General features: G+C 37.5%; 1 protein-coding gene across 2 annotated transcripts in view; it reads left to right on the top strand.

Moving 5' to 3' along the window:
- The window catches only part of LOC128986003 (uncharacterized), a 48360-nt gene that overhangs the window by 19292 nt on the left and 16594 nt on the right, over positions 1-12474 (top strand). For both annotated transcript variants that reach the window (XM_054406052.1, XM_054406054.1), the window contains exons 2-3: positions 2788-2903; positions 5732-5795. In XM_054406052.1, coding sequence (XP_054262027.1) covers positions 2788-2903; positions 5732-5795 — 180 coding nt within the window. The remainder of the gene's footprint in view (positions 1-2787; positions 2904-5731; positions 5796-12474) is intronic.

Genomic DNA, 12474 nt, shown 5'->3' with positions numbered 1-12474 from the left:
GCAGAAAACGCACCTTCTGACTGGGCTCTCGGAAAGTCGGACAATGGTTGGATGACTTGTGAACTTTTTTATGAATATGTTAGTAATGTCTTCCACAAGTGGCTTAACGACAACAACATTGAACGTCCAGTTATACTTTTTATTGATGGACACACGTCCCACTTGTCTCTTCCCACAAGTGAGTTCTGCTCTAAAAATGGAATCATTTTAGTAGCTCTATTACCGAATGCAACTCATCTACTGCAGCCGATGGACGTTGCGGTTTTCCGCACTCTAAAAGCAGCATGGAAGGAGAGTGTAAGGAACTGGAGAGTAAACAATATGAGCACACCGATCCTGAAAAAGAGAGATTTTGCACCATTGTTGAAGGAGTGTGTTGAAAACAGAATTAAGGGGGATGTTCTGAAAAATGGCTTCAGAAAATGTGGACTGTACCCTTGGGATGCAAATGCAGTTGATTACTCAAAACTAATGAACACATCATCACTATCATCACTGAACTCTTCAACCACAAGTGATTCTTCAGTTGCAGAAGCTCACGAACAGATCGAGACTGTCAAAAGTACAATGGATTTGGAAGTTGGAGTTACTTGTCTGGAAAGTTATATAGGCACTGAAAAACTCGAACAATTCAAACTGAGTGAAGATTGGCAGGGCACTACGGAAGATGCTTCTCTGTTTAAAGTCTGGAAACGTATGAAGAATGACCTGAAAGAACATGTACCATCAGTACCTGGACATCAAGACAAAAAAGAAGCTTGCAGTTCCCAACATATATTACTAGAGACTGAATTACCAGTGATAGAGGAGGGCTTGTACATAATTAACAGTAATGATTTGGTTGTAGATCTCGGACTTACAGATTCTGATCAAACATTGCAAGATATACAATGTGTTGAAAGAGTTGGTTTGGTAAACAATTGTTCATCGGATGATCTTTCTGCAATACATGTGATTGAAGATGAGGATGCTGTGAGAGCAATCTTAATAGAATCAGGAATACCAGATCTAGATCATAAAGATTCAACTACAACAGTGGACGATATAAATAACCAAAAAAGACTTAACCAGCAGTCTCAGCATGAAATGAATGAAGAGTTACCAAATATGACTGATTCTGAAAAAACTCCTCTAAAACAAATGCAGGGCGCTTCCTCTTCAAACAACCAGAAGTCAATACCTTCTCCATTTAAAAGAGCACTGTTTTGGCCGGAACCCATGAAAACCAATAAAAGGAGACAAAAACACAAACTTCCAAGTGTTGCTACTTCCGCAGATTGGATCTCTTATTATAAGAAGAAACAGGAAGAAAAGCTAGAAGAAGAACAGATGAAAGCCGAAAGAGCTTTAAAAAGAAAAATAAAACAAGAAGCGGGCGAGAAGGTCTGTGAAAAAAAAAGCACATAAACATAAGTTTAAAAAAAATGATTATATTTGTATGTACTGCAGTGCCTCTTGGAATGAAGAGAAAAATGGCAACATCAAGGCAGCATGGATCGATTGTGATAAATGTAAAAATAGTGCTCACTTGGAATGCTTGCCCAAAACATGCCTAACCAAGTTTAATTTGAATGATGCTAGCCGTATTAGTTTGTCCACTGTAACAAGTGTACAGCTCCACTTCCTTTGTGCATTTTGTGAAGATGAGAGTACATAAAAGAACATGTTTTTAGCAGTCTAAACCCATTCTGCATTAACCTAATGAATAGTTAATGTTTAATTTTATTTGTTTGATTTCACACATTTTAATTTTTTAATTAATAAGCCAAATTATCTTTTTTTTAATATATATATTTTTTAATGTAAATATTTTTTATTTTTAAATATGTAAAATAAATTTTAGTAATAACGTTTTACATGATTTTATAATTTAATTATTAAGTTAGATTTTATTCGTCTTATAAATTATAAAACCCTTAGGTTTAGCAGCTAGTACATGTATAGTTCCAGTGTCAGCTACTGGGACAACTGACTGTCAGCTACCGGTACTGGTACAAGCACTTTTTTCACTGTCAGCCACTGGAACACGTACAAAGGTTGAATTAAGTTTAAAAATGTTATAAAATATATTTAAAAAACCCTTTTTGTATGACAAATTTGAAAACTACACTAAATTTAGAATCACATAAAATCCGTAATATCTCTTTAGTTCCTATTTATTCAAAGCCACGGATTATTAAGTGCGTATAGTTTCTTATACTGTCAGCTACTGGTGCGTTTACCTTAGATTAAGGATAAGAATCCACATAATTTACATGCTTAAGCTTTTGTGTAGTTAAGCATGTACTATAAGACTACATACATACTATTATCTATTGTAAAAATATGTGTTAGCCATCAAATTTTTCATATCATTGTTTGGTTAGAATTTTTAGCATATTAGCATATTATTGTAAATGGTTGTTACCGTCAAATAAATAAATAAATAAAATAAATAAACATCTTTAGAAAAGAGCATTCACTACATGGGAATTCAATTCTACAATAAACTCCCAAATCACTTGAAAAGTGTAGCAATGAGTCCAGCACAATTTGCAGATAATGTTGAGAGCATTCTGATTAGAAAGGCCTATTATAATATGTTATTTATTTATATATTTTTCTCTACCGTAAATGTTAATAATATATACTTTAAGCACTTTTTAATATGTAGTTATATGCATTTATAGCCTGTTTATCTCTATTCAATACATGCTATTTTATGTATAGTGAATAAAGAATGATTTGATTTGATTTGATAAAGTTTATAGTGATTTTCTAAACTTACATTGAATTATTTTATTTCAGCCAAAATGGGGAAATCTCAACTTCTTAATTTAGTAAATAAATGGGTTGGTTTGAGAAAGTTTGTCTTCCATTACCCTCTTCAAACTGGAGTACAAGTTTATGGATTTGTATCTTTTGTGAGTATTTTTCACTTATTGATTTAGTAAAATGCCAAGCCAGATATGAGTCAATCAAGTTATTAAGGAAAAAGTTAACTGGAGGTGATACTTCTACCCACAAAGTACAGATTATCCTTAGGATATCCCACAGAGTTACCAAAACGTCCCAATATCCCATGAGATATAGGAATATCCCTGAGACATTCCTGGCATATTCCTGTTACAATAATTAATTTAATTTTTTTGAGGGTTTTTGATCGAGGGACAAGAATATCTTTGGCATATCCCTAGAATATCCACGATATCCTTTTTCATAATTTATTTGTAAAATCCATTAATAACTCAAGTACTTCTCGAAATATGCTACCGAATACAGCTTTCCCACACAGCACAGGATCCTGACCAGTTCCCACATATCCCACATAGATCCCAGGATTTGAGAATGTTCCTAGGATCACTCTAAGATATTGCACATATCCAACACAAACGAATGCATTTTGAGGATATCCTGGGGACTTCCTATGGATATTCTCGGTAGGCTACCTATATTAAAACATATTTTATAGTATTAGATGTATTTTTTCAAGTGACAAGTGCTTGAAAAACATTACTAAAAAGCATTTCAATATACTATTTCGAATTAAAATAACTAATAATGTTACTAAATAAAAATTATAATAACTATCAAACTCTAATTTTTTTCCATTTTATAATGATAATAATAATAATACACCTGTTTACAATAATAATAATAATAATAATGCAAATATTTTCTTATGCAAAAATTTGAACTTATTTGAGAAAATTTATTGGTTGAAATTTTAAGGGGAAATATTAATTAATCATATAACAATTATAATCTATATTCTTATTACAGTATCCTCTACAACTCCCAGAAAAACAATTTAACAACTTGATGCCTAAACAGAATCATAGTATCAAAATATTTAAGTATTGCGACCATTTCAGCTGTCGGATCCTCTTTAACCGCTTGAAAACTAGTAATATCAACAATCACAAATAGCTCAGGAGGGAAGGTAAGAGTTTCATAAGTCAAAGGTGCCCAGTTCAAAACTCGTCTGGGCAAAAATATTTTTTTTCTATTTTTTTCCAAAATTTGTTTTTTATGAGCTATTTAATTAAAATACTTAACTGGTATAATTGCTTTTCAGACTAAATATTTATTATTTTGTGTTTTATGTATAATATCCTGGTGGGATATCCCAGGGATCAGGATTTGGGCGGACATAGGGATATCCCAGGGAGTTCCCCAGGATATCCTGAGGACATTGCGGGATATACAGAGGATATCCACCATATCCCACAGGGATATCCCCAGGACATTCCAAGGATATTCTTGTGTTGTGTGGGTAGTAGACTTCTCTTTCTATTGTAAAATCTGGAGCCTGTTTCGACGAGTGGCAATTAACACTTGAGATTGTTGATGTCTGCTATATGTTACCACTTAATTTACTGTATTCACTTTACACTGTGCCATTGAAAATATATAATATTATACTCTAATTTATTAGTAGTTTTATAACAAGAATTGAATAAAAAACATTGCAACAGTCACTGAACAAACATATTTATTATTAAAATTAATGCTAGTAGAGCAACGACTGTGAAACCATGGTGGCAAATGTTTTGGGTTTTTCTCACAGTGCTGCCACTTATAATGTATGAGTACTGTACTCTACCAGCTCCAATTGGTTCTTTTCGTTTTATGATATAGTAAAAATATAATTTTTTGTAAATTTGCCAGTTACCACTAACTGCTGCAGAACTATGTACTACTATAACAAACTGTATTGAGAGGTCTGAATCTCGTACAAAATTATGATTTACGACACCATTGCTTAAGAAACATTATCAAACATATGTAACTTTTACTGTGAGAGCTATACAGTTGACAAAAATAATAAAAATGCACTTAACCCTTCCCGGACAGGCGAAATCGTGATATAGGACGATAAAAAATTATAGGAAAAAATACAAATTAATTTTCCTTATTTGTGTTTTGTTATACAGTATACGTAAAATAAACACAATAGAACACTTCATACTGTTAAAACTTTTTTTTACTCGTTTTTAAATATGCGGATATATCCGCTACCCGTCCGCGGATGAGTAGAAAAGCAGCGGATATATACGCCACCCGTCTTTGAAGATATGACCATGACAACGTTAGGCAATAAATAAAGAACAATATGTAAACAATAAATAAAGACAATGTATAGTGTTAGCAAATCGGGAGTGCCGATGGAGACCAGGTCAAGTCCCTTCAAACGCACGCACCCCCACAGGTCTCAATCGGCACTCCCGTTTTGCTAGCACTATAGTGTTGAGCGCGAAACGTTGAGGGGGGAGTGTAGGAGAGGTGGATGATGCGAGGGGTGAGGGTAAGGAGCGGGAGAGGGTAGGCGCGTGAGAGAGGGGGGAGTGCGGGAGAGAGCGCAGCCATGGAGAGAGCAGGAAAGTGGCGCCTTGGTACCGCGAAACATATGGTTACTGCTCAAGTACCTGCCAGTCTGTCTGAAGAGAAGGCGGATATATCCGCTTCCCGTCCGGAACATCAAAAACCATAAGCGGATATATCCGTCACCCATCCTTTATCGCCAAAGACTTAGGCGGATATATCCGTCACCCGTCCGGGAAGGGTTAGACTACTTCATGTTGAAAAGTTGTTGGAGGCTATTAAAAAAACTAGATATCTAGATAAAAACAAAATATGTATATTAAAATCAACATTATACATACATTTGTACCTACGTAACATTATACGTTATATTCGTATTTATTTATATTTTGTTTCTTTTATTCATCCACTTCAATGATTTCCATAGATTTCAAGTATTCTGATCGCAGATGTCTTACTAAGCAAAGTCATTGATCAACAAATGTGTGCAGGTATGTAAATGTATTGATAGAAATACTTTAACCCACTTTTTGAAGGGTAGATTTTAAGCCGATTGTAGGGTATTCTTTTTTATATAGAAATATATTTGATGGCACAGAAAATTTTATTTTCCTACAGTCACCCGACAAAGTAGGCTTCCTTGCACAGATTATAGTACAGAAAGCCTTACTTTGGGGCACACCAGTATTCCAACCAAACAACACAAAACAGGGTGCTTTTATTATGCATATAATCTGTGTACGCTTGAAAATAAGTTGGTTACACTTAAAGATATTACGACTACGATCAGCAGGTGCAGCGTTTCCCCCTTTTCATTTAATTTTTGGATTTAACCTAACGTAAAAACGTGTAGCACAGTGTTTAATTGAAAGACTAATTTATTTATTTATATGATTTATATAGTAACTATATGAAATATATAATGTGTAACACGAGTCCAAACTGCCTTTGCTGCACTCGAGAAATTTTCCACACATGCCTACACGGCTCGTGTGTAAACATTTCTCTTGTGTGCAACAAAGTGCCACTTCGCCCACTAGTTAAGTTACTTACATAAATAACTATTCCAGTTGCAACAAAGTTAAAATAAAAAAAAGTTAAAGATAAAACATGAAGAGTTAAGATGCAAAGCAATTGAACCATGTTTCATTATATCATTCTGTAGCTTAGGTAACTCAACGGAAAGCTATATCAGATAAATAATTGAATACGGTTTTTTTTTGTATTGACTGACACCATTTACATTACATTTACATTTACATTTGTTGTCATGAGAGCCGAAGCCCCCTGACTGCTTACCCGGTACCTATCCTTCAGGACATACCCGGGCCCCATGATGTAGGCCGAAGCTTACGCATCAACCTTTAGCACATCATGGGCGGATGACTTAAGGTCATCAGGCTCGCCGGCTGCCGGAGCAGACCCTTCGGAAAGAGGGTTGCCCCTCAATCCTAACCAGGGATTCCGGCTGCTTGTTTAAGCGTCACTCCACCTGGGTTCCACTAGGTCGGAACCTAGAGGTCCATAGTAGAGCGCCCCGACGCATTTAGTGCAAGCAACACTCGGGACCTATCTAATCCCTGACAGGCAGAACCCGCCATCAATAGCCAGGAGGAAGGGGACCATCAGCACGCTGACGGGGGGAACCCCAACCTCCCATTTACACCGCTGCCCGATCGAGGCCTTACCCATTGCTGGGAAACCAGAGATAACCAGAGCGATAGATCCCCAGATACCCCTGGCGGGCTCGGACCCAGCACCCGATCTACTTCGTTTGCCCGTCAGACCCAACATCACTGCCAGGCCATCAGGGTTTCCCAAAAGGAGGCAGGTATAGAAGTGGGACCCACCCGGATGAACCTATCCACCAGAGGTGGCGACAACCTTGACTCAATTGAGGTTCCGGGAAGAACCCCCCACACTCAAGATAACCATACCGTCCGTGCTCAGAGACAGGGATAGGTTTGCATAAGTACCTACAAACCGTTGCCCTCACACTGCGGAGAGTTACGTTGCCCTTGAGTGTCCCCGTGAGCTGCGGGTACTTGCCCGTTTTCACCTCCAGGAAAGGTTACTTCCAAAGTCGAGGATTTGCCCACTGAATGCTGGTCGCACACAACAAGCAAGCCGAAGCCCAAAGAACCACAGACACAGGTAGGTTAGAGATTATGATGTACTTCCATCTCTCCTAGAGCTAAACACCCCTCCATCCTGGATAAAGGAATGTCACTGGGACCCGATGCCCAGTCGACCATGTCTGTGGCCAACTTGAAAATGCCGATACCAACACGGAGCATTTACCTCCCCTCTGGGGGCTAGGTATTTCACCTCCCAGGACGAGGCTACTTCCAAAGTCGAGGATATGCCTCACAAAATGTCAGTCGAACACAACAGGTAGGACTCAGTCACAACCACAGTTACAGGTAGATGAGGAGAGGCGGAATTAACGGCGTCACTGAGAGCTAAACACCCCCCCCACCCTGAATGGAGGGAATGTCACTGGAGGCTCCCCCTAAGGGGCTGGCGCTTACCAGTCGTCCATAACTGTGGTCTACCTGAAGTGCCGGGTCTGACACCGGGCAGTTACCTCCCCTCTGGGAGAGCTAGGGTCCGCGTGGTCGCCCAGGCCACAAACCCACGCAAGCGTGAGCCCCCTGCGGTTACTGACACCATAACTGAGAATTCTCAGTGCGAATTCACTTACAAACATTCAACATTCAACATTCAACATTCAAACATTTTGAATTCTCAGTGCGCATTTTCCTTTATGTATGCATAAAGGGAAATGCGGTTGACTGACACCATAACTGATCTGTTAAGATTCCCACAAATTACATTTACTTGCGAAAAATGCAACCTTCTTGGATTAGGAGCACAACTTTATTAATTGGCTGGATGAGTGCTATTTATGGGTGGGTATGGTTGTTGGAAAATAATTAGTTTTGTATTCTTTTTAAAGAGACACTAGGTTTCTGCTCCAGAACTAGTGGTATGCATATAACCCATTAATATTTGGAGTTAACGTTTGGCTGCCATTTGTGTCAAGAGTCACTGTGGGTACCTAGTTCCTCTTACCAGCGATTCTCACTACCTCAAACTGTTTAGAGATTTACATGGTCAACTTGACCAGTGATTGGAGAGACATTTTGGAATTTAGAGTCGAAGCCGAATCAGTTTCAATGCTTTTCATACTATAACTATAAGTTTTGTCGGTTGCCTTTATGTTCTTGGTTGATTTGTTCTAGGAGACATTCTTTCCAAGGGTCTGAGTTTTGCTCAATGAAATACTAGGAGCAAGAAAAAAGCAAGTCCCTTTGATTGTATGAGGGTGGTTTTTAAGTAAGGGCCGATTTTGCATATAAATCAGTAGTTCAATTGTACGCCGCAACAAGGCATCACCTTACTGGCATAATTTATGAATAGCGAATTGCACAAATTTGAAATTTCAGCTCTGTAGCAATCATGTATGCTTCGCTGTGTGTTTTAAATAATTTTTAAACAATCAAATCTCCCCCTACATCTGAGGTAAGGTCTGTGTGATACATTTTTTGATTACAAGAAATATACACAATGCCAAAATTCATCGCCAAATGACAGGAGATTATGACCTTGACGCAAAGATGCGTGTGCGTTTGTGTGGAAAGCAAAGAAATGGGCTAGAATTTAAAAATGGCCATGAAAATGCTCATTTTAGAAAGAATTGTGTTTTTAGTAGGTACCAAGAATTCTCAAAAAAGAAAAGACAACTAAGAAAAAAGAATTTGACGGCCAATTTTACACTCCATAAACCATTTCACTCCTTAACCCTCAGTCATTTGGCGATGAATATCAGCATCGGATATGTTTCTTGCTGTCAATTATTCCAGTATATTGTGATAACCCACTTTGCTGCGTATAAGCGAATTACGGATTTATACACTCACTTAAAAAACCGCTCTCGTAGTTAAAGATTATTGTATGCATAGCCTCCTTATGTAAAAACAAATGCAAGATTAATTATATCAATTATTTAAAATGGAGACGCCACCCAAATAGGGATGAGTGAAGGATGAGTGTAGTATGAGTGGCGCGATCTTGTAGTCTTTTTAGTGACTAAGGCCGACATATTCCATAGACATAGCTGTTAATTAATAGCCCAAACAGCTGATGGCAACTAAGGGACCTACAGTTTATCGTGGAATCCGAATCAAATTCTTGTATTATCGAATTGGTTTAGTTATCAGGATACTGTAGATAGGCGTAGTACTCACTAAAGCGGATGTAAATCGACACCAGGTGGTATCGCATCCACAGTGCATCTCTATAAATATCCACAATTCGTGACCTCCTATAGGTCGGCCGGTTAGAAAGCGACCTGCGCGAAAATTTTAGCGCATGTAGGGGAGGTAATGGCGAGGGAGGGTATGTTCCCCCTCTCTGCGTATTTGTTTACATTTTGATCAGCTGTATAATTTAATTGCTGTTAATATTTTAGTTGCAATTTAAGGAGAGGTGTGTTCGGGAAGGGTGGGGTGGCAGCGGAGTGGGGGAAGAGCCATAGTCTGTCTCACTCCCACAGCTCGGTATCTCTCTCTCTCACCAATGCTATGAGGAGGTCGTTTTCTAACCGGCCGACCTATAGTAGCTGGATTAGGACGTCACCACCGTCCCAGACATATATGTCTAATTACAACACCGACCATATGTGGCAGTATTGCATTTGCCAGCATATTGTGCAGATGCTTTATATGAATTAGGCTATAGCTGATGTCTCAATAGGCCGTGGTAGCAGTGTGGTGTCAGTTTTGTTTCACCATGAATTTGTATTAGAGGAGGCTATGAAAATTGGCATGCCATTCACCTCAGACCAAGTTCACTGCTAACAAATTCATTGTAGTCTTTACACTTGTGGCAAACGAAAGGACTAATTACAAACTCTAATCTAAAACTCGGGATCGTTCGTGTCTGACAATTTTTTTTACGTTATGAGAAGCATTAGAAGCCAGGATAAGCTATAAAAAACTTAGTTCCAAGAAAAATGTTATTAGTATCCGAAAAGATGAGTAAGATAGTTTACAGATTTTTTGTGACATTTATCTACACATTTGATCAATTTTCATTAGTTTCTGAGTTATTCTTCAATAACATAAAAATTCCAACAGTAGTAATAAACAGACCAATTTCTTGCAATGTATAAACTAACAACTTTGTGTAGTATAATTTTATTATATATACATTAATACATTATACATATGTACATTAATAATGAATTAATGTAAACCTATCTATATCTATAAAAGAGGAACTATGTATGTGTGTATGTATATACGTTATGGACTCCGAAACCGCTCGACAGATTGTGATGAAACTTTCAGGCATTATAAGCATCTTTCAAGGATGGTTCGAGTGAAGTTTGGTGCAGATCCGTCAAAAGGGCTCTGCCCCAGAGGGTTTCACTTTATAAGCGTAGTTGAACAATGATTTTCAACAATGATTTTAAGTGGGCCAATGTCAGACTTTTTGATCTACAATGTTTACAAATAAATATAATTTAAAAGCAGATGTTTACTTTCACCAACTGTTTTGTAGGTTTGAATAATCACAACATTCGGTATTAGCATTAGTCATGATTTTAAATAGTGCCACAGTGTTTCTACAGAGTGCAGCACAAACAAATTTTACTTTTGAATAAGTCCAAATATATTAAACCCCAATCGCAGCACACCTGTGCACTCAACAACGTTTAAAGTCTCCAATGTTAAATATTAAAAACATAAAAACCTTTATCAAAGTATTATAAACAATAATAAAAGGGATGACAATGCCTTAACATTTTTATCGTTCTATACCCACACAATCTAACATAAATTATTAAGTGAATAATAATCTTGCATGCTATCTCGGGGAATTCAAATGCCTCTCAATTTGTCATCAACCCACCACATTACTGTCATTAAAAGTAGGAACTCCAATAATAATAATGCGAAACTTTATTCCACCGAAGCTGTGAAACAATACCAGACTAATGAAATTACGTCAAAATTGATTAAAGCAAAAATTATCAGTGGTAGGTTTAAGGGAGAAATAGTCTTAATCCCAAGAATACTGATGATTTAATCCGAATTACCCTCTGATCTTAAGCAACTACAATTTCCTTAGTGTCTTGCTTTCGCAATCACCGAATCACCATTATAAGGCACTAGGGCAATCCCTGACTATCGTCTGTTTAAATGTAGAAAAACATGCTTTTCACACAGACAGATGTATTTTGTTAGCGCAGCAACGCGTGCCGTGTAACTGCTAGTACTTTATAAACGCTGGATTATCGAGCTAAGTTTGTTATATTATTGTCTCAAAATAGCGTGAAAAACGCTAATATCGACATATTGCTTTTACAATTTTCCCGGGGGAGAACCCAGACCCCCTCCAGAGTGAAGGGTATATTCCATACCCCGCAGGCCCCCAGCGACCCCTGTTTCAAGTACGCTCTTGCCCCCCCCCCCTAGTTTTGATCCTGGGTATGCCCTTGTTGAGAAGTAGGAAAGATCAGCAGACAATGGACGGTTTCAGCTATATACGACAACGACAGTGTCTGTTATGCTGTCCAATGCTGGCGTTCGACGTTCGGCCACATTCTTCTTCTTATTTAATTTTTTGGCATTTAATGCTATCATTCATTTTAACCTAGATGATTAAAACCTTGAATTGGGTATTGGATAAGGAAAAGAAGTTGTCTCAATAGTCAACGCTTGAAAGATAGTTGAATATTAATTTATCTGAGTTCAGCGTTAGGAATTTGTAATTACAGTAATGTAATTCAATGATTACCGTAGCAAATTTTTAAACTTTCAATATTAAATAGTATTTATATATAGAGCACCCAGGGCCGTCGCGTGGGTTGGGGGACCAGGGCGACCGCCCTGGGCGCCGCGGTCAGGGGGGCGCCACAGCAAAAGTGATGCAACAAAATTTAAAAAAGTTAGATGTACATAACTTATTTTGGAAAGTTATGTATAGCCACAAATACTAGTTCTATTATTCGTGTGTGTAACTGAATGTTGAATATTACGTTGTATGCCTTTATTCAACAAATACCTATTATTTGATACCAATCACTTTATAATTTGCAATGTTTTCCCAAATTAAATATCAATATAGTATTGAATTAAATTTAGTAATAATAGACTAAAC

This window comes from Macrosteles quadrilineatus, unplaced genomic scaffold (genome assembly GCF_028750875.1).
Source record: "Macrosteles quadrilineatus isolate MER2022 unplaced genomic scaffold, UCM_ALF_1.0 Scaffold_2__2_contigs__length_208266976, whole genome shotgun sequence".
Classification (NCBI taxonomy): domain Eukaryota; kingdom Metazoa; phylum Arthropoda; class Insecta; order Hemiptera; family Cicadellidae; genus Macrosteles; species Macrosteles quadrilineatus.
This window is presented reverse-complemented; position numbering and strand designations above follow the sequence as displayed.